At 46.8% G+C, this 24,093-nt stretch overlaps 1 protein-coding gene across 1 annotated transcript in view; it reads right to left on the bottom strand.

The window, feature by feature from the left end:
* Positions 1-10,059, bottom strand: part of CYP2U1 (cytochrome P450 family 2 subfamily U member 1) — a 76,467-nt gene extending 66,408 nt beyond the window's left edge. Inside the window, exon 1 of the mRNA XM_088479494.1 lies at positions 9,493-10,059. Coding sequence (XP_088335620.1) covers positions 9,493-9,988 — 496 coding nt within the window. The 5' untranslated portion in view covers positions 9,989-10,059. The remainder of the gene's footprint in view (positions 1-9,492) is intronic.
* Positions 10,060-24,093: the final 14,034 nt, after the last annotated feature.

A 24,093-nucleotide genomic window follows, 5' to 3' on the forward strand; every position in this document is an offset into this window, starting at 1 on the left:
CTGCTGTACGTCGTCGGACGCATATGAGCTGACAGCAGTGGGCGTCCCTATGCTCGGGTAAACTTTGGAAACATTAACATATTTTCGTAGCTGCATTCCATGCGAAATCATCGATGCGATAGCATTAGCATACATCTCTGAATCTGGCCCTCAGACGCTTAATTGCTCACATTGGATTCCATACTCTGACGGAGATTTTGCACCTAGCATGGGGCTGCTGCAAGTTTTGTTGGTGTGACCAATGATTTGTGTCTAAAGATGCACCAAGCGGTATTTCAGTGTCTAAAGATGCTCACAGTGGGTGCCTCAGTCCTTGCACATGCAGACACACAGAGGTACACCAGGGAAGGGCTCCAGTGTTCTCCCCAGGTGGCATCAAGAAGTAGTTGAGTGTGGACCTTTGCAATAATGAACTGTTGAAATTCTGACCTTATATTGATTTTAACTCGAGATTAATATCATATATTCATTAGTCTCTTCTTTTTATTCTCAGAGGCCCAGTTTTCTGCAGCTATTTCATAATCAAAGTGAAAGGCTCTGCTTTATGCGATTCCATAAACAGGTTTTAATTTATTTTAGAATAGAAATCCTTTTAGAGTGGCCCAGATACTGCTTTATAGACACAAATACATTTTTTAAGAGCTGATACTGCACACTTGCTTTTCGCACACAAATAAATAGGATAAGAGGTTGGAAAGCGCTTCCACCCAAATGGATGTGTGTCTCTCTGCTATAGTGTAAAACCCTGTGCTGGTTATTGGCAAATTGGGGGGACCCCACACCGGTTTGTCCCCAGATTTACCAGTATATTTGAATTTACCATTTATTCTCTTTTAAACATAACAAAGCCTGCACAGATCATATTGACCTGTGCAGTGCTTTGCATTTGCCGCAGATTGACAGTGGATTCATACTAAAGGGAACAATCCACCTGAGTTTTAGATAAAAAAAATACAATCGGTATCACCTGTGCATTGCAATAGATGCTCAAATACGATGGCGTTTTGGGAAGCAATCAGTCGGCGATGTCTAGCGGACTGTAATAGAAGGCAAACACGAATCTTAGTAAATTACCTCAAGACCTTTAATGGAATTGACAGAGCATTTATTCCCTTTGTTCTGATGTCCTGCAATGGAAATAAAGCTGAGTTAACTTGATGTTTGAAAATATCGCCCTGAGATCTATTTGAGGAAGCCCAAACTTTTGTACTAATAGTTGAAAACCTGTTTGTGTAAGGTCAATTCTCCAGGATGGATTTCATATTAATGGAGATGATCTCCTTGTGTTTGCCTACTACATGCAATTCAGAGAGGAATATTACATGTTCTTCTGCCCATAACATGATACCTATATCATCATGTCCAAAAGATTATGAGGTGTTTGCATCTTAATAAGGGTTGAAAGTGCAAAATCGTATGCCATTTACTCATCTTTTGTTCTAGAGCCACAATCCTTTTTTTCACTTCTGTAAGTAGATAAGAGCACCAACCTTTTGAGAAGGAGTCTGTTGTGAGTACAATCCATCGGGACACTCCACAATCCTTTAGGTATTAATTTGCAAAATGTATAAGTCTGTTGACTTGATTTAGAGAAGCTGGATTGTGATCCGACTCTTGAATAGATCCAGTTGGAGATCTTGCATTTACCATCATGCCCAAGGAAGAATGCTTATAGCTTATGAAAACATTCTTAGGAGATGTAAAAAATGTAAAGGCATCCACTGAGACTGAAGTTGGTATTCTAAATGGTCCTATATTTGGTGGCATGTGCATGCTTTCAGGTCACCAGAATGTCATTCAATTAAGATCATGTGATAACTATTTTTCCTGAGAATGGTCATAACAACTACATATGAATGTGGCTAATCACATCCTGTAAATCTAGGGAGCTAAGGATGTCTCCATTCTCTACCGCCTGAAGGTTTGGACAGAACCACAATATATACCTTCTTCGTGTTCCTTTTTCCAGTCTCTACTCAGGTGACTAAGGCAAGGTACACACTGTGCACTTATCGTACCAAATAGCCTAGTGTTCCCGCTAAAACAGCATTCCACTGTGAAAAGCTGCAGTGAGCTATCTCCACTCGATGAATAGATGTCGTGCAAATGCGGAACCCAGCACCTCCGTAAGCTCTGGGGACGCCCCCAAGTGTGACTAAATGAGGGAGTGTCACACCCCTCCCCCGCTCGGCCATACCCCCCTTTTTGGAACACGCGCGTCAGATACTCCGTGCCCAGACCCTTCTCGCCCTGCCGTTACCGCAATCTACTAGGAACACTACAGCCAATTCTCTGCTGCCTGTTCCGATTAATGCAAAGTGGGCTTGATTCACTACGGAACGGTATTGCAACCACAGCTGCGATTACACACGCAGTTCTGCTGCGGACATATGCTAATGTCTGCAACTGCTTACCCGGCATAGAGACGCCCACTACCGCTATCTTATATCCGTAAGACCTCGCAGACCATATACATCAGTAAAACCATCGAGTAACATTGGCCCCTCACACATAATTACAGCAGCCCTGGCATGTCTCAGAAATGACAACTCTTGTCGCACGCAGTGAGTACTCAAGCTGCGTATGCCGCTGCAGTGGCTAATTTATGCACAAGTAATGGCGTTCAAACTGAATGGCACGCCTGCATTTCTCCAACCATTCCCCCGTCACAACCCCCAAACACTGACATCCCATTCCTCGATCGTTGATGGCTTTGTATCTACGTAAGTGATCGAAGTGCGATCAAAAAAGTGCACTGCGGGACATACACATGCGCAGTACGCACCATCGGCCAATCAACGTATGTTGTTGAAAGTTGCGATCCGTAATGAATCAGGCCCAGTGTGTAGACAGCACCTAGGACCAACGGTCATTCCAAAACCAATCTGATCTGCTCCTGACATCTTGACTGCTGCACCGATACTGCTGGATCCCCTCAACCTGAGTATATTGATGACCCACAATTGTGACTATGAGCTACTGGATTGAAAAACGTTAATCCTGGGATTCCCGGGATTGGCATCCTTTTGAAAAAATGCCCACCGCCCAGCCCCCAGTAATTTACCTGGAGGCGAGTGGCAGGCAGCACAATGCGTGCCTTGTAGAGGGGTGGGTGGGAGCGTAGGTGCTCCAGCCGGCACAGAGAAGGACTGCGCATCGTGATATGAGGACAAAGGACACGCTGCGCAGCCCTATGCTGGGCTCCCTCCCTAGTCATCGCTAGGGAGGCCAATCCCGAATTCCGGGATTGGAAGCTTCCAATACCGGGATTCAATCCCTGCATTTTTAGGCCAAAATCCTGGAATCCCGCCGATCTCGGGATTGGCCTCCCTAGTAGCCACCTTTTGCAGATATAATCACCGAACAAAAAATAATGGGATTATTTCTACAATTAGGGGTATATTTACTAAAGTGCGGGTTTTTAGAAGTGGAGATGTTGCCCATAGCAACCAATCATATTCTACTTATCATTTATCCAGCACCTTCTGGAAGATAATAGCTAGAATCTGATTTGTTGCTATGGGCACCATCTCCACTTCTAAAAACCTGCACTTTAGTAAATATACCCCTTAAAGTCAAATATTGTTCCGAACACTGTTGCAGAAGTTCCAACTAACTTTTAGTTTGTTTTGCCTTAACCCTTCTGTCCTACATCCCAAACTAGCTCATTGGACTCTGGAGAGTATGCTGGCCATTCCATGTTTTTAATCCTACCATTTTGTTCTTTACCTAGAAGGTAGTTCTGACATAGCCTAGATGTATGTTTTAGGTCATTATCTTGCTGTAGGATAACCATTGACCAACTCGGCATAGACCAGAAAGTATTGCATAGCATTTCAAAATGCTGTGGTAGCCCTTTGGGTTCCGGGTGCAAGTTGCCTACTCGAGATCCAGCAAACGTGTCCCCCGATCATGACGTTTCCTCCTCCATGTTTGACAGTAGGAGTTAGAGGGTTTCTTTAGTAAGCGATGGTTTGTAAAAGTTGTTGCTTCCCGGCCTGTTAAAGCCTGTGGGCGGGATGCATCACATGCATGCATCACTCATCGCATGCATGCCAGTGTTAATAATGCCTGTATGCATGAAGATTTGAGAGTAACATAGCAAAGGACATCTCTTCCGACAATAGCTGTCCCCTTGTGATAGAAGGATTTCCGGGTTTATGACCCAGAAGTCCCTCTGAACATTCTTCATATGAAGTGTGCACAGCGGGAGGTTCTGGGAGGGATCCTCTCAGATCACTTTGCGAAAGAAGCCCACAGCATCTGAAGATGGGTCCAAGCTGCGAAAAGTCACTACTACATTTGGAAATAGGTGAACAATAAATTGGAAAATTAGTGACTGTGTCAGGGAGTTTTCATTTCAATAAAGTTTGTCTTCAATTGGTATGCTGGGACTTGTGGTTCTCCAGGGGCCAGCATGCCCTAGCAGTTATTCAATATTGGCATGACAGGGCTTGCTGTGACCTGCAGTTTTCCAGCAAAAAAACAAAAAATTCTATTTCTAACAATGTTATTATTTCACACCCGCTGCCAAACAGAAGTGGGAAGGGCACTTATGCAATCATCTTGCGGCTGTTTTTATTTCTAGTTGAGGGAGGAGGGACATCTTTCTTTTGGGCAGTGGTTTGGCGCTAGTGTTATCAGCCCCATAATACTGCATGCAAGGCCCAATAGCTATCAGCATATCCCCCCAAAAATTGTTGATCAGCTAAATTTTGGGAATATGGCCTATATCTGTGTGTTTGATCATTTGCAGACTAAACAAGAGATTACCTTGTGAACGTGTCACTTATACCCCTTTTACACCAGAGCAAAACCTGGGCTATTGCTGGGTTTACCCTAGTAGCAGCTCAGTGTAAAAGGGTCCCTGAAAAATACCCCGGGTCAAGTGACCCGGCAATCAAACCTAGGTAGCTACCAGTGTCAGACCCAGGATCAGAGCCGTGACTAGACTTTTTGGTGCCCTGTGCCAGAAAGAGCATTGGCGCTCTCCTAATTTTTCAAAGGGACATAATGCACCCAAAAAAGGGCCATGGCTTCCTGGGGAAGGGCCAGGGAAGAGATATGAGAGGCCAGGAGATGCTGGGGATGAAATAAGAGGAAGCTACAAGAAAGAATGATAATAAAATTTGACAGGCCCAAACAGTGCCCCCTGACCTGTGGTGCCCTGTGCGATGGCACCGGCCGCTCTACCCTAGCTACGGCCCTGACCAGGATAGACCTGGGTCATTACCCAGGTCCATCCATGGTGCAGTGTAAATGGAGCAACCTGGGTTATCCCACCTGGGTCATGCCTAAAATGAGCTGATTGGCGGTTGTGGAGCAGTCACCTCCCACTTTTTATGACCTCACAGGTTTAGCAGGACAGACCCAAGTTCAAGGTGAACATGGCTGACCTGGGAATAACCCAGATCCATGGTGCTGTGTATACGGTGTCTGACCTGTGTTGGAACCATATCTGAAAACCCAAGAGGAAAAGAGGTATAAGTCTGGCCGATAGTATCTGTGGACTTCTATCTTGGAGAAGTAACCTGATGTTTGGCACTCAATATCAGTGAAAATATCAAATGTGGGGTTTAATTAACATGGAGCTGTGATAATTAACATTCTGTATCAATACTTATCATAGTGATACAGAATGTCCTACCACATCAATTTACCAAAATCTCTCTTCTCTGCAGGGGATCTCACTTTCACTGACAATCTAACATGGCCGGCAATAGGTGAAAATAAAATGTGCGTGGCGAGTGCAAGTATGCATTGTTCTTTAACTCAGCGGAGATCCAGTAACGCCTCTTAGGCTTTGATGGTCCCCTTTGTTGGGTATGGCTGATACCACCTAAAAGTGCTATTAGCTAGTTATCTCTTTTGTCGCCTGTTAAATTGACTAAGGCTGCCATCCCCATATGGTATAAGAGGCATAAAGAGAGACTGCAAGAGAAATCATTGATGTATCTGTGGTTTAACTCTCGGTAAATTGTGAGAGGCTGAGGAAAGCAATAAATGAGTTATAAGTATCATAGACTGGCACTGAGGTCCCCATTTATCAACAATATTAAACAAAAGTTATACAAACAAAACATTTACTGGTATTTAACAATACTTACCCCTTCGACGAGGTCCCGTGAAGTCCAGCAAAGTCCTTGTCCTCGGCGAGGTCCTCCGCTGGGCTGCTGGCAGCCTAATGCTGCCAACAAGGTGGCTCCGGTGTCATGCGCATGCCCGACGGTCCATCTGCACATGTGCATGACACAGGGACCCAACAGTGCCCGGAAGGCTTTGCTGAAATAGGAAAGGCACCGCCGGGTCTCCATTGCAGGCAATGGGGCCCGCATCGCTCTCGCCATCTAAAAGATGATGAGAGCGATGCTTGATAAACAGCAGATTAGATTACCGCTGTTTGTTAAATCCAGAAACCTGGCATAACCCCTTTAGCGAGCGCTGAATGGCTTATGCATCGTTACTAAATGGGGGACGGAATATGGGCCAATCAGGACACTTACTTCAGCAAAATAGTTTGTAATGACTTTATGATATACAGCATTGTAATTAGTCAAGTCAAAGTCCATAAATCACGACATTAATGGGACATCTTCTTCCTTCCTCCAGGAATATGTGGCAGGGCTGGCTTAATACAGAAGCAAGCTGCCAAGTAACACATGTTTAGGGGATTTACTGCTCAGATAAGTTGTTAAAGGAGAACTCTCAATTATCAAATTACATTTAGCACAGATGCCGGACCTGAATTCCTATGCAATGTCATTTTCTGATATTACTCCATATTGCTCCTTAGTTGGGAGCATTCAGCCGATGATTGATGTCGGAAACGGCCAGTGGGAGCGCACATCGCTGGTCATTTCCGACATTATAGTGCACGATTAATGAGCGATTGCACGATTACAATGTCGTAATCATGCAATCGCTCATTAATATGTGCTAGTGGATGTGCGCCTTTAGACACAATCCACACTAAATATTATTACAGTTTTCCTCCCCATCCACCTCAACATTATTAGATTTGCTCAGAAGACTGTTGAATTCGACACTGTAAAAGACTATAAATCTTATACTGCTTAAGTTCTATAAATGGACTTTTGATAAATGAAATTGAATTATGGCTGAATTTTATTAAATAAAATGACCTGCAAAAACTTGACCTGTTGGGGCCAATTGAGGGTTGAGAATCACTGCACCAACCCATTGTTCTTAACCGGTTAACCGGCTAATATTTTTTTTAAAAATGTGCACAGAATTGTTGAATTTTTTTTAATGAAATTATGAAAATATTAGCCATTTAAACATGATATTAAATAAGTTTCTTTTTTAAATATTTGAGAACGTAAAAAAACTAAAAAACTTTGGGAACATTTGGATAATATGCTTTATACAGTTTAAAAAAAAAAACTACTGTACTAAATAACATATATAAAAGATAAAAAAAAAAAAAATGCATTTAACTACTGAACTTCATAGAGTAGCCAGCAGCTGGGGGTCAGAGATTTTGAAGATTGACCATCACTGTTATGCCTTTGCCTGGAGAGGGGGAGTGTCTGGAGGGAGGCACAGCTACAGGGAGCTCAGACTGTAGTGCTGGCCACACACATAGCGATATTTTACCCGATCTGGCCGATTCCGACACATTGGAACGACAGATCGTGTAAAATATGGCCAAATTGAGAGTAAATCTTGAGACCCCACTCACGATCACGATGCGCGTCCCCGCTTCTCGCACATGGCATCGTCAGATCTGCCATGCAGTAGGGCAGATCTGACAATCTAGGACACGATGCACTGTGAAAGTCTGACTGCAGGAGAGATCGTATGAAGATTGGACACCAAATAGTGTGCAGATCGTGTGGAGATCGTGTGCACAGCTGCCGGGGAGAGTTTCAAGGGAAATCATACACAAATCGGCTGATAAGTGCAGATCGCCATGTGTGTGGCCAGTTAGGAGATCCTGTTAGGATCGCTGATCACAATCTGGATGGAAAATGGACAGTGGTGCAGGCAGCTGAGGTTGCCCTGAGCTCCATGAGATCGGACTGCAGGAAATCCTGTGAGGATTGCCCTTCGCTGTGCCCAGGGAGGAAGGAGGGGAGTACAGATGATCGGAGAGAGCCGAGGGGCCTCCACTGCCTTCTAAGCCCAGGGGTTGATGGAAGGTCACCTTCCAGCAGCTGCCGGTGGGCATTTCTGACACGGCTGCATCATTTGCGACCGTATCAGGGAAAACCCTGCTTAGTGCCGTCGAAACCTGATGTCATAATAATGGTTTTGCATGCGGATGCCTATTTAACAAGGACATTTCGGACTGGCCACCTATTATTACCTCCGGATAGCAATAGCAAAGGCTCAGTACAGGAAAATATGCTTTATTCTACAAATAAAACAGTTTTTCATAAGATAAACATTTTACATTTTATTTATTTTGCAGAAAGTGGAATCGGAAGCCCAAGACAAGGCTTCTAGTCACTATACATGTGTACACTGGCAAAGCTAGGTTATGGGGCCTATGTATCAAAGCTTGATGAGAGAGAAAATTGTGAGATATAAATCACCAATCAATCAGCTTCTAACTTACATTTTATAAGCTGTGTTTGAAAAATGACAGTTAAGAACTGATTGGTTAATAAATGTGAGAAAAAAAGTATCTCTCGTAAAGCTTTGATACATAGGCTCCTATGCATGCGCAATGGCTTCCATGTATCACTCAGCCACCCCAGCAATGTTTTGGACTTAATCAGGCAAACACATTTTGATGCGGTAAGTGGCGATACAACATCTTTATCACCCACATACAGTAAACAGGTCTGGAAATCAGCATCACAGAATATCAGCTTATATCTGAAATAGCTGTAATTCTCCTAAAGTTAATATACATCAAAGCGTCTACTTTCTCATAAATAAATAAAATATTTGCAGAACTATTATACATATTATATTCAGCCAATTGCTTGAGTGACAGAATACAGAGAAATATATTAATAGGTGAAGAGTACATAAAAATAAAGCTCAATGGACATTGGGCCAGATGTATTAAGCTCTGCAAAGTGATAAAGTGGAGAGTGATAAACTACCAGCCACACAGCTCGTAACTGTTATGTTACAGGCTGTGCTTGAAAATTGACAGCTAGGAGCTGATTGCTTGGTCGTTTATCACTCTTCACTTTATCACTTCCCAGAACTTCATACAATCTACCCCATTATAAGAAAATTGCTAGGATGAATTTTACATACAAAATGGAGAATTAAAAAGAGACGCAGGTTCGTCCATTGTCTTTATAAAGTACTCACGTTCTCTGTCCAATCTCGGAAGGGAACTTCGTGAAAAATGGGTGCGTGGGAAGATTATTAAAAAGATTATTGACAAGTAAAGTAGTGAGTGGGAACCAAAAAGCAAATTGAAAAATAATTTAAAACACATGCGAAACACAGCGTCTTACTAGGGTACTTCTAGTGTGCCCCCACCTGTGCCCTCTGCTGCCTACCTACCTTTCCTCTGGGTGATGATGGTTACCAGGGGCACACTGGGCCGGTCAGAGAACACCTCGGAGTGATTTACCATGGCATCTTTGACAGTATCGAAGTCGTTGAGTATGACTATGAGGCGGCTGCCGATGTACAAGCCAAAGATCTTCCCGTACATTTTAGCCATGTTAGTGAGGATGATGTGAGGGAAAACTAACGTCTCCCTCCTGGTGGCTCCAGCTGGCGCCTTACTGAGGCTATTACTGTCCATGCCGAACTGCAGCAGTTGAAGCAGCCAGCCGGGCACCAGCATGAAGCCAAAGTTGCCCAGGAAGGGTAAGGGGGTCGGGCCGGGCGGTGTGTTCCTGGAGATTATCTGGTAATAGGTCCATAGAGAACTCATCAGCCAGGACAGAGCCAGGAACAGGAAGGTGTAGAAGAACAGCACCGACAAGGGGGGCACATGATAACCCAGCATGTATTCCTTCCATGCCGGGATCCCCATCACTAGCCCGTCCATGCTGAACGCAGATCTCCGTGCACTGGCTGCACAGAATGCAGCTGTGGCACCCTGCAGGTATTCCCGGTATATTATACAGCAGCCGGCCTCCGGGGCAGCATTGTTGCCAAACAACACGTAACGCGTTCTAGAACACAGCGCGTCTGCTGATTGGCTCCCTCTGAATAACACACACACATTCCCCTGTCAGTCAGTCAGAGAAGAAGAGGCTTCCTCCAGCTAGTAACACGTACTGCATCATTATTATACCATACACACTACCCTATAAGTCAGGTTTCCTCCAGCTAGTAACATGTTCTGCACCGTTACACCATGCACACATTTCCTTGTCAGTCATTGATCTAGCTGTAACCCATTGAGAAGGCATCCTTCCCCCAGCCTGCAACACTACTAAACCATACACGCAGTATTACACCATACCCACACTCCCCTGTCAGTCAGTCAGTGAGGAGATTTCCTCCAGCCAGTAAAACTGGCCATACACCAGACCAATGTTCCTCCAACCTCCAACTTGTCTGTCCAACTAAAACTCTGCCCCACACTCCTAACCAACTTTTTCATCAGACCAGCCAAATTTTCTCCAACTTGTGATGGCACAGAAATAGGCGCACAGTTAACTGCCTTATTCAGCAGTGCACTTCTGAACCAGGAGCCTCTTAAGAGAGGAGGGGGCCCGTGTGCATTCCCCGTGCCGGGCCCCCTCCTCTCGGCGGCCGGCAGCCGACTGACGCGGGTGGGTAAGATTAGGGTAAGGTTGCTATACGCCCCGGTTTTCCCGGGAAGGTACCGGAATTGCAACCGTGTCCGAAAACCTTCTTCGGGATGCCCAATTGTCCTGGTTTCGCGGTCGGACAGCGGCAGTTTAAATTTGGCGCCGGTCGCAAGCCAATCATGGCTCATGATCCAGCAGCCAATCAGAAGCATAGCTCGCCGTGTCAGACTGCAGATGAAGAAGAAATATTGGCAGTGGCGTCTCAGTGTCAGAAGAGAGAAGATGAGGACCAGAGAATCCTGTAGCCGTAACCCTCATAGGTGACTAAAACTGTCAGGTTTACCATTCCAGAGTTTGGTCCCAGCAGCTAACACCGTCAGAAGATGGCATTAGCCGCTTTAACCTTTGGCTACAATTTGTAAAATTTACTGGATTCCTCACCACGCATGCGCAGTAGCGGGCTGGGGGTCCCAATATAGTAATGAGGTGACTGCTAATGCAATCACTTCATTACTAATACTTTGCAGGGATGGGCTCCTTTCAGCATCCCTGTCCCTGCATGTGTTTTTTTTTTTAATACATTCAGACGGTATATCATTTCTTATTACCATGAATAGCAATGACAATAGATTTTATTTATCAGGTCTAAAACCTGATAATTGATAAATATGTCCCTAAATATTCTCAAAGTGCTAATGTAGGTGTTAAGATATGTGTTTATGTATTTGAATGAAGTAAAGTAATTTGTTGTAAACATATATTGTAGGGGTGTGCACCGGCCACTTTTCGTGTTTTGGTTTTGGATCTGGATCTTTCTTTGTGTTTTGGATCTGGATTGGTTTTGCCAAAACCACCCTTCCGTGTTTTGGGTTCTGGGTTTTGTGTTTTGGATCTGTATTTTAAAAAGAATAAAAACAGCTAAAATCACAGAATGTGTTGGTTTTTCTGCTCCTATGCTATTATTAACCTCAATAACCTTAATTTCCACTCATTTCCAGTCTATTCTGAACACCTCACACCTCACAATAGTGTTTTTATGTCCAAAAGGCTATGCTAAGCGACACGAGTGGGAGGCACAAACACGTGGCCCATCTAGGAGTGGCACTGCAGTGGCAGACAGGATGGCAGTTTGAAAAACTAGGCCCCAAACAGTACATAATGCAAAGAAAAAAAAGAGGTGCAAGATGGAATTGTCCTTGGGCCCTCCCACTCACCCTTAAGTTGTATAAACAGGACATGCACACTTTAACAAATCAATCATTTCAGCGCCAGGGTCTGCCACACGACTGTGGCTGAAATGATTGGTTCGTTTGGCCCCCCACAAAACAAGCTGGCAATTAATCTGTCCCTGCACAAACTGGCTCTACGGAGGCAAGATGTCGTCCTCATCCTCCTCATCCACTGATTCCTCACCCTCTTCAGTGTTGTGTACATCCTCATCCTCACAGACTATTAACTCGTCCCCGTTGGAATCAACCACCACAGGTCCCTCTGTACGTTCTGGAGGCTGGTCTCCCTGGAAAAGTTGATAATTCATTTTTATGAACATCATCTTCTCCACATTTTGTGGAAGCAACCTCCTACGCCTTTCGCTGACAAGGTTCCCGGCTGCAATAAACACTCTTTCGGAGTACACACTGGAGAGGGGGCTACTCAGGTAAAATATAGCCAGTTTGTACAGGGGCCTCCAAATTGCCTCTTTTTCCTGCCAGTACAGGTACAGACTGTCTGACATGCCTACTTGGATGCTGTCACCGATGTAATCCTCCACCATTCTGTCAATGGTGACAGTATCATATGTAGTGACAGTAGACATGTCAGAAATTGTTGCCAGGTCCTTCAGTCCGGACCAGATGTCCAAACTTGGTCCTGCCTGCCCTGCATCACCTAAGTTGTTTCCTGGCAGCCCCAGTTGCGGGAGAAAATGAAGCAGGAGCTGTTGACGTGTCACGTTCCGCTTCAGCTTACAGTGTTTTCACCAGCAGGTCTTTGCACCTCTGCAGGCTTGTGTCGTCCGGAAAGAGAGACACCACTTAGGCTTTAAACCTAGGATCGAGCACGGTGGCCAAATGTAGTGGTCTGATTTCAACAGATTGACCACCCTGGAATCCTGGCAAAGCGAATGAAGGGCTTCATCCACAAGTCCCACATGCCGAGTGGAATCGCTCCGTCTTAGCTCCTCTTTCACTTTCTCCAGCTGCTTCTGCAAAAGCCTGATGAGGGGAATGACCTGACTCAAGCTGGCAGTGTCTGAACTGACTTCACGTGTGGCAAGTTCGAAGGGCTGGAGAACCTTGCACAACACGGAAATCATTCTCCACTGCACTTGAGTCAGGTGCATACCCCCTCCTTTGCCTATGTCATAGGTGGATGTATAGGCTTGAATGGCCTTTTGCTGCTCCTCCATCCTCTGAAGCATATAGAGGGTTGAGTTCCACCGCGTCACAACCTCTTGCTTCAGGTGATGGCGGGGCAGGTTCAAGAGTGTTTGCTGGCGCTCCACTCTTGGGCACGCAGTCGCTGAATGGCAAAAGTGGCCAGAAATTTTTTGGGCCACCCAAAGCGTCTCCTGCACGCCCCTGTCGCTTTTCAGAAAATTCTGCACCACAAAGTTTATTGTGTGAGCAAAACATGGGATGTGCTGGAATTTGCCCAGATGTAATGCCCGCACAATATTGGTGGCGTTATCACAAATCCCCAGGAGAGTCTAAGTGGAGTAAGCCACTGGGCGATGATTTCCCTCAGTTTCTCTAAGAGGTTGTCGGCGGTGTGCCTCTTACTGAAACCGGTGATACACAGCGTAGCCTGCCTTGGAACGAACTGGCCTTTCTGAGATGCTGCTACTGGTGACGCTGCTGTTGTTGCTGCGTAAAGTGATACATCTACCCAGTGGGCTGTCACAGTCATATAGTCCTTAGTCTGCCCTGTTCCACTTGTCCACATGTCCATGGTTAAGTGGACATTGGGTACAACCGCATTTTTCAGGACACTGAGGACACTTTTTCTGACGTTTCTGTACAGTCTCGGTATCGCCTGCCTAGTGAAGTGGAATCTAGACGGGATTTGGAACCGGGGACACACTACCTCCATCAATTGTCTAAATCCCACTGAACTAATGGCGGATACCGGACGCACGTCTAACACCAACATAGCAGTCAAGGCCTCAGTTATACGTTTTGCTTCAGGATGACTGCTGTCGTACTTCATCATCCTCGCTAAGGACTGTTGGAGGGTCAATTGTTTAGTAAAAGTAGTGGTGTTCCTACTTTCTCTCTGGGATGATGACCGACTCCCAGCAACAGCAGCAGTGGCAGCAGGAGGCGTAGCAATGCAGGATCCTCCGGAGGAATCCCGGATAGGAGAGTCAGTCATGCCAGTGACATGGCCTGCAGGACTACTTCCGATCCTGACTAAGGAGGAAATTGACGAGGAGAGAGTTGACGGTGTGGTTTGCAGGCGCTTGGATACAACAGGACAACGGGATTTAGGTGTCCCTGGATTGCTTATGGTCTTAGCCAAAGTTTCTGAACTTGACAGTAACTTTTTATGAACGCGCTGCAGGTGCCGTATAAGGGAGGATGTTCCTAGGTGGTTAACATCACTACCCCTACTTATTTCATTCACCTTTACATATGGTACATATGACAAGACAGTTGTCCGGATTTGGATAGAAATATTGCCAGACCAAAGAGGTGGAATGTTTGGTCTTCTGCCCAGGCATGACCGTGATGGTTTTTTTCATCCCACGGACAACAACTGTCTCCCCCGGAGCCTGATTTAAACAAACCACATCACCATCAGAATCCTCCTCGCCAACTTCCTCCTCAGCGCCAGCTACACCAGTATCCTCATCCTGTTGTACTTCAACAGTGACATCTTCAATTTGCATATCAGCAAGTGGACTGTGGGTGCTCCTTTCAGCACTTGCAGGGGGTGTGCAAATGGTGGAAAGAGCCACCTCTTCCCGTCCAGTGCTGGGAAGGTCAGGCATTGCAACCGCCACCACACTGGGACTCTCCTTGGGGATTTGTGATAGAATGCACAGTTCTTCGCTGTGCTTTTGCCAGCTTAACTCGTTTGATTTTTTTAGCGGGAGGAGGGCTTCCATCGTCATGTGAAGCTGAACCACTAGTCATGAACATAGGGAAAGACCTTAGCCGTTCCTTGCCACTCCGTGTCGTAAATGGCATATTGGCAAGTTTACGTTTCTCTTCAGATGATTTAAATGTTTTTTTCAAGGTCATTTTCCTGAACTTTGTCATTTGGGATTGTATGTGCCCTCTGCTATGACATTGGACATCGGCCTTAGCAGACGACGTTGATGGCATGTTATCGTCTATGTCATGACTAGTGGCAGCAGCTTCAGCACTACGAGGAAGTGGTTCTTGATCTTTCCCTATTTTATTTTTATCGGAGAAAGTTTGGTCCTCCATTTATGTTATGTTGATATATACGTGCGGCTAAGGCGCACACAAACACAGAAAATAGTTTTTTATTTTTGTTGGAGACTAGTGCACTTTGTGGGTTACACCACCCTTTAAGAAATGAGCCAGCCAGCTCTTTACTTATGGGACACAGGCGCATGCTTGGCGCTGCTCCTTTGTTGATGCACGTGCAGCTACAGCCCACACAATTCACAAAGACAGAAAAAAAAAGAAGAACCCTGTAACAGACAGACGCACGCTTGGCGCTGCTGCTTTGAGGATGCACGTACAGTGCAGACAATTCACAAACACAGAAGAAAATGTTTTATTTTTGTTGGAGTGCACTTCGGGGGTTACACCACCCTTTAACAGACAGACGCACGCTTGGCGCTGCTCCTTTGTTGATGCACGTGCAGCCACAGTGCACACAATTCACAAACACAGAAAATATTTTTTTATTTTGTTTGGAGTGCACTTTGGGGGTTACAGCACCCTTTAACGGTCAAGCCAGCCGGCCCTTTACTTATGATACAGGCACACTCTTGGCACTACTTTGTTGATGCATGTGCTGCTACTGCGCACACAATTCACAAACACAAAAAAATATATTTTTTTATTTTTTTTGGAGTGCACTTTGGGGGTTACAGCACCCTTTAACGGTCAAGCCAGCCGGCCCTTTACCTATGACACAGGCGCACGCTTGGCACTACTTTGTTGATGCACGTGTGGCTACTGCGCACACAATTCACAAACACAAAAAAATATATTTTTTTATTTTTTTTGGAGTGCACTTTGGGGGTTACAGCACCCTTTAACGGTCAAGCCAGCCGGCCCTTTACCTATGACACAGGCGCACGCTTGGAGCTACTTTGTTGATGCACGTGCAGCTACTGCGCACACGGGGGGGTCATTCAGACCCGCTCGCGAGCGCAGGACGCTTGCAAGCGGGTCGATGGTGCCCTACTGCGCATGCGCACAACGGAGGGAGCTCCGTCGTGCGCATGCGCGAGACCCGGCTAGCGACGGGATAGCCATCGCTCCGGGTCTCGCACCAAAGGGGGCGTGCTGTCGATGTTGATTGACAGCACGCCCCATTTGGTGGGCGTGCCGGGGGCGAGGCTGCCAGACGGAGGCGTTCCCATGGGAACTCCTACCGTCTGAAGCCGGCCCCACTGACATCAGTAGTGATGTCAGTGCGAGTGATTTTGGCTCTGATAAAGCCAAAATCACTCCAGGGCTTGCGGCAGCGAGACCCTACCACAGGGTCTCCGTCGCAAGCCCGATGGTCGCGATGGTCTTGACCATCGCGACCATCATCATGGACGCTCGCTATAGGTGTGGGTGGTCACCCACAGCTATGCGAGCGTCCAAGAGGCCGCTCCATTTTCATGTAGGAGGGCCGTGATTCAGAGCGAGCGCTCTGGTCAGAGCGTCCGGCTCTGAATCAGGCCCACAATTCACAAACACAAAAAAATATATTTTTTTATTTTTTGGGGAGTGTACTTTGGGGGTTACAGCACCCTTTAACGGTCAAGCCAGCCGGCCCTTTACCTATGACACAGGCGCATGCTTGGTGCTACTTTGTTGATGCACGTGCGGCTACTGCGCACACAATTCACAAACACAAAAAAATATTTTTTTTCATTTTTTTTGGAGTGCACTTTGGGGGTTACAGTACCCTTTAACGGTCAAGCCAGCCGGCCCTTTACCTATGACACAGGTGCACGCTTGGCGCTACTTTGTTGATACACGTGCGGCTACTGCGCACACAATTCACAAACACGAAATAATATATTTTTTTATTTTGTTTGGAGTGCCCTTTGGGGGTTACAGTACCCTTTAATGGACAAGCCAGCCGGCCCTTTACTTATGGGACACAGGCGCACGCTTGGCGCTGCTCCTTTGTTGATGCACGTGCAGTCACAGTGCACACAATTCACAAACACAGAAAATATTTTTTTATTTTGTTTGGAGTGCCTTTTGGGGGTTACAGCACCCTTTAACAGACAAGCCCTTTACTTATGGGACACAGGCGCACGTTTGGCACTACTTTGTTGATGTACGTGCGGCTACTGCGGACACAATTCACAAACACAGAAAAAATATTTATTTTTTTTGCACTTCGGGTGAGCACCCCTGATCGACAGAGCACCCCCTGGACAACATTACAGCACCCCTTTAGGACTGGGACACTGCACAGGACTTTGGAGTGGACACAGCCTCTATGGACTTTGGAGGAGTGGACACAGCCCCTATGGACAACAGCAGCACAGCACAACACAGCCAGCCCCTATGGACTTTGGAGGAGTGGACACAGCCCCTATGGACAACAGCAGCACAGCACAACACAGCCAGCCCCTATGGACTTTGGAGGAGTGGACACAGCCCCTATGGACAACAGCAGCACAACACAGCCAGCCCCTATGGACTTTGGAGGAGTGGACACAGCCCCTATGGACAACAGCAGCACACCACAACACTACACTACACAGCCCAGCCAGCCCTAAATCCCACCCTCCTTCACTGTCCACAGCCGAGTGAGAAAATGGCGCCGACGTGGGTACCTTATATAGAATCCAAAACCCACGAGACCCGGAAGGCGGGATGATGACGTTTTGCCTCGATTTCAGATCCGATTCAGGCGGGAAGAGTCGAGCCTGACTCAGATCGGCCTCGGCTCGGGGGTTCGGATTTCAGAAATCGAACCCGCTCACCCATACCATATTGTCAATATTAAAAGGGATGGGTACGGGAATCCTGGCAGTTAGAATACTGATGCTGGCATCTCGACAGTCGGTCGGTATCCTAACACTCCCTAACCCTCTGTCCCCAGTGCCTAAAGCTAACCTCCCCCCAGTGCCTAAACCTAACCCTTCCCCTAGTGCCTAACCCTGCTACTTATCTTTGGGAAGCCAGCGGTCGGGATGCCTTCGCCGGGATTCTGATAAGTGTCTGGATTCCGGCGTTGGCATTCATACCGCCGGCACCCCTGTTTTCAGGATACTGAATGTATCCCTATCAACACAATTATAATATAAATCAATATTTGATAGCATATGTTCTAAATAGATATACATAATAATAATAACAACAATATATACAGCAGAATTGCATATCACAGCCTTAAAACGCCGGCAATGGCGCGGCATCTCGCACCCCTGGTGGCCCGCTCGAAGCCCGAATATGCATAATTTTGCTAGGAGCTCTATGGAGCTGCGAACACTTTTATGCAAATCCAGGCTGCGGTTGTCGCTAAGACTCACAACAGTATATATTATATATATAATATATATATATATATATACACATATAATATAAATATATATATACAGACACACACATATATATATATATATATATATATATACATATATACACACACAAATATGATGAGTCTCTCCTGCTCAGTGGATGCTCGGGATCCCAATATCAAACGCGTTTCGTGCTGGCGTGCACTTTGTCAAGGATACTTTCTCCTGCATAGGGTCAATATTTATAGGCAGTGTTTAAAAAACTTTATTTAGATTTTCTTTTTTTTAAAAAGGAAGTATTCTGCCAGATCTTAGGTCATAAGAGCGGCAAGCACATGTCACTTTGTGCTAGTAAAACATGTTCAGCATTGCAATAGAGGTGTAATCAGTGCTCAAAGTGGGAATTTAGAAGTTGGGGTATGGAAATTTAAATCTCCCCCTTCCCCTCCCCTTCCAGCACACTACAGCCTCTTCCCTGTCAGATCTCTGACCTGAGGACTGTCCTCCAGGGTTTCCTCGATGGGCAGCTTGTCTATGCTGATTATGGCTGAGCTACATGGAGGTAAGCAAGAACTTGGACTGGAGAGAGTTACAGCAGCATCTTCCTATTTCTGCATCCAGAAGCACTGGCAGCATATGTCCCACCCCTGGGTGTACCGAGTTCATTGGGTTTATTGGGTGAACCGAGCTGTCAGACAGGGATCCGCGATGCCAGTTGACTAGCGGGGAAACAAGTAACTGGGTGACTAAGGGGCGTGACTAAGCCAATGCGGACCAGCTGCCAATCAAAAGAATGGGTGGCTTTTTAAATCTGGCACCACGAGCCACGATTGGCTTGCGGGCAGGGCCAGTGCAAGGTTTTTAGGTGCCCCAGGCAAAACTTCACACTTCTGCCCCTGCTCCCTTCAATACATAAAGCCAAACTCACATGCTTTTGACAAAGCCTTGCACACAACATTTGTGTGCAGTGGGGCCCGCCGGAGATGTCCCTGACACCCTGGTTGGCTATTCTGACACTGACTATTTGCACTTTATTTCACCAGCAGTAATTTAAGGGCAGCTACTAAACAATACTTTACAAAAAGAAATTGCAGAGAAGAGGGAGTTACCTTAAAAGGAGGTCAGGGATTCAATGCTGTGGGGGACAAAACCACTGTTCCTAAAGTTGAAGTGCTTTTTGAGATATATATTCCGAATCTGTCACCTACATTACATCTTTACCATGTGTGATTGTATACAAGATGTGCTACTATTTTTGGGATCTATGGCCTGGCGGGTCTGAGTAGACTTCCGTTCCTGACCTCTGCTGATCTGATTTATATACCATGAAAATAAGCACTTGGTAAACTGGCAGGTTGGCACTGACCCACTGTCCTCCATAAGAAGTATAGGCAGTCATAGAGGGATGGGGTGAAGAACCTCAGAGGATTTTACTGCAGTCAAAGAGGAGTGTCCTAAGCTCTTTAAAAAGAAATCCAAATGGAGAATGTACTGTATGTATGAAAAGCAGCTGTAACAGAAGCAGTAGCAGACACAGAGGCCCATATAAATCTGATATAAATGCTAGAGTCTCTGTGGTCTGAAACAGCACTGTAGGAGACCACCATCTCAGGATTTCTCAGTCTCAGTGCAGCTCCATGCAGAATGGAGGATGGTTCTGTCTATAATTCAGGGGACATAGCAACACACTGTCCCCAACTGAAGCAGGGGCCAGACAGAGAGAGAAACCTCTTGCTCTGCGAAGGCTGTGAAGAGCATGACCTTAGTTTGATAGTCTGGGGCAAAGCTTGCAGCCGGGGGGAGGCCTAGAGGTGGCTGGAAGGCAGACTGCTAAGGGGAAGCCTGACCATATGCGGCACTGTGCAAGAGTATCTGCGCCTGAGGTGTCAGAGATTTGCTGGGGACTTTGGAGCCCACACAGGTTATAACTGGTGGTGGGAAAGAAGTTTTAGTGTTCAAGAGACAGGTGTCCAGACAGTAGCATCCATTTGAGATGGCCACATAGCTATGCTTGCGCTTCACATTTGTATTCCTTCCGGTGATCTGCATGTCAGCGCTGTTCCGAGACTGGACCTCTGCTGCGGACTCGATCATCCAATGTGACAGGCACTTCGGCAGAGCATGCCTGAGTTCTAACTAACATTACCACCGCTGGTGACTTCCATCCCATGCGGCTCTCCAGGCAATCCTCCTTCCATCATCTGCCTCCAGCTCACACCAGTAGATCCTGCCTCACGGTGCATCTGTGTAGTTACCTTACTGCCTCCCCTTTCTGAATAGCGCCTCTGTGCTGAACTCCTGCCAATCCAGTGCATCTACTCTGGAGCATAGCAAGCAATGAAATACCTATCCATACCTCCAATGCTACACTACCAACCCTCAGGTCCTGGCGCCCTAGGCAGCTGCCTAAAGCTGCCTAATGGAAGCGCAGGCCCTGCTTGCGGGCAGTGCCAGATTAAAAAATCCACCCCTTTTTTTGATTGGCACCTGGTCCGCGAGCCAGGATTGGCTGGCGACCAGTGTTAATGTTAAACTGCAGTGCAGGTGGGACGCGATGCTCCCAGCTCTGTCCCTGCCGCCGATTGAGATGTGTCCCCGGCGGGGGTCAATCCCAGTGCTGGTACATATTCTTTACTGCGACAAAAATTAAGTGGTGGCGGGAAGTGGCGGTATGTCATACTGTCTTATGCCGACCCACTTTGAGCACTGGGTGTAATAAAAAGTTGGGAATTTAAAATATAGTTTGGTAAAAGGGGTTGCCATGGAAGATGAAATAAAGAAAATCACAGAAATTAACAGAATGGACATGATCAAATATACACATAAACAAAATAATGATAAACTTTCTACAACATTGCTGCAGCCCCCTGAGTAAAATCCACCACTTGAGTAAGCCAGTGCAGTCCGTGACTGCACTGGCTTCACTGTGACTGGAGGTGGCTTCCCATTGGAAGCGCCACCTGCCAGTCATACTGAAGACAGGCAGCCAAGGGACGTGTCTCCTCCCCCTGGGACTGCCAGTCTGGGCTGTGATCAGCAGAGAGCGGCTTCCAGTGGAAGCCACTGCTCTGCCTTTCGGGCAGCCCTGCAGGGATTCTCGGGGCTGCAACCAATGCAGCCACGAGAAGATGGTGTTATGCATGCGCATGTGCAGTGCCACCATCGCTCATGCGCATGTGCCAGTCCCGATGCCTGCCAGATTCATTGAGCAGGCGCCAGAACTGAAGCCAGCAGCAGCGGCAGCGCCTCTCAGGTAAGAGGGCAGGAGCCGCTGCTGTTTATCACACAATTCAGTACTAATCACAACCAAACCAAAACTATTCTGAGGAAACTCGGGCATGTATTAATGCTGGACGAAGACCTCAGATTCATTGTGGCATGTTCCGGACTATTAAAACCACTTTTTTACCTCTCCGGTGCCTGCCCAGGATAGCACAGAGGTCCGCTCACACCGCACACTGCTCCTGGCTGGTGTTGAGGTCTGTCTATGCTGCTCCTGCCCCGTCTACTCAGTGTCCTGTTACTGAGCATGGAGATGGCTCTCTGCAGCCTCTTGAACAGTGTGTTTTCTAAGCATGATTGCACACATCATGTTGGACTTGTCACCTGACGCTCTTCCTCCACTCAGAGCGCTGCTCCCAGACCAGCTGATCGCAGCATCCATTCCCTAGGGAACCTCCCCTATAAATTACATTTCCTGACTGGCCTAGCAATTTCTCAGTAAGGTCCGAGCTTGTGCAAGTGTGCGTGAGGCTGCGATGGTACTCGATGTTACCGATGGTCAGGGCCGTAGCTAGGGTAGTGCGGCCGGTGCCATCGCACAGGGCACCATAGGTCAGGGAACGCTGTTTCGGCCTGTCAAATTTCTGTTTATTATCATTCTCACTTGTAGCTTGCTCTTATTTCATCCCCAGCATCTCCTGGACTCCCCCTATATCTTCCCTGGCCCTTCCCCATGAGGCCATTCCCCTTTTTTGGGTGCATTATGTCCCTTTGATTAATGAGGGGGGCGCCAATGCTCTTTCTGGCACAGGGCACCAAAAAGTCTAGCTACGGCTCTGCCGATGGTTTTGCAGTCTTATGGATGTGTGTAAGGTAAAGTGAGCGTCCTTATGTTGTGCTGCAGTGGCATAGTGATCGCAATGGATTAGTATACTATAACAGTGAGACTGCGTGCGTAATCGCTATTGCAGTTGTGATCGTTAGTAAATCAGGCCCCCAGTCTGTTATATCCAGTCCCTAGATCTGGTAAACACGTCTCCTAAAACATATTGCACACCAGTGTGGTTTTTACCACTGAGACTTGTTCTTACAGACACCATCAGTTCCAGCCGATACCTCCAACCATCGGTCTCAGCCGATGCTTCCAAAGCATCAGACTCTTATCAATTAAGTTCATCAACATCAGTTCAAATCCATCAAGTTCTTGAAATCATCAACATCGGTCTCAAACCAATCCAGCTCTCAAACCAGCATCATCTGTCCCAATCTGATTCTGCTCATTCATTCAGTATTATCATCTCCAGTTCTCATTCCAACCTTGAGTTTAATATAGACATTCCATTTCTGTTCTTGCCTTCAGGCCCAGCATCCACTGCCATATCTCTATTTCTATCTCCTCACATCATTACATGAGGAAGTCCTGGCTCAAGCCACCCAAGTTCCTCCATGTGTCTCCGATATCCCCTTCAGCCTCCTATGCCTGTTCCTACCCAAACCAACCCTCAGACGTGACACATTGTCCCACATCGATGTGGATTGATGGCGGGTTTCTAACTTAAAAATACAGTATTTACTAAAGGCAAGTTTCACCTTCTAAAAAGAATTCTCCATCAGTGCCCCTTAGTTCACAAAGCACTATACCACCGCTATAACGCTGCAAATGCAGCAAATCTGCTTTCAAGCACTAAACAGAACCCTAAAATCTCTGCATGCTTCCACATTTTAAAAAGAAAAAAAAAGGGTGCCTCCTCCTCCCCAAATGATAGCCTTTTTAACCAGTCCTAGGCCTGGTAGTAAAAATATTGGGTAGACAAAGAGCTCAGACCCTTTGCAGGGACAAAGGGCCTGATTCAGAGCCGAACGCTCTGACCAGAGCGCTCGCTCTGAATCAGGGCCCTCCTCCATAAAAATGGAGCGGCCTCCTGGCCGCTCGCATAGCTGTGGGTTACCACCCACAGCATATGCGAGCGTCCATGATGATGGTCGCGATGGTCTTGACCAGCGTGACCATCGGGCTTGCGATGGAGACCCTTCGGTAGGGTCTCGCTGCCGCAAGCCCTGGAGTGATTTTGGCTCTATCAGAGCCAAAATCACTCCCACTGACATCACTAGTGATGTAAGTGGGGCCGGCTTCAGACGGTAGGCGTTCCCATGGGAACGTCTCCGTCTGGCAGGCACGCCCCTGGCACGCCCACGAAAATCAACATCGACAGCACGCCCCCTTTGGTGCGAGACCCGGAGCGATGGAGAGCCCGTCGCTCGCCGGGTCTCACGCATGCGCACGATGGAGCTCCCTCCATCATGCGCATGCGCAGTGGGGGAACATTGACCCGCTTGCGAGCGTCCTGCGCTCGCGAGCGGGTCTGAATGACCCCCAAAGATCCCAAACTCCATGACCTCTCATTCACCATTTTATTATTTACATATCCTCTTCTGTCCAGGTAGGCATCCCATGTACTTGTCAAAACTAAAAAAAAAAATGAATCCTGATAAACA

Source organism: Taudactylus pleione, unplaced genomic scaffold, assembly GCF_031769625.1.
Source record: "Taudactylus pleione unplaced genomic scaffold, aTauple2 ptg000236l, whole genome shotgun sequence".
In the NCBI taxonomy this organism is placed as follows: Eukaryota; Metazoa; Chordata; class Amphibia; order Anura; family Myobatrachidae; genus Taudactylus; species Taudactylus pleione.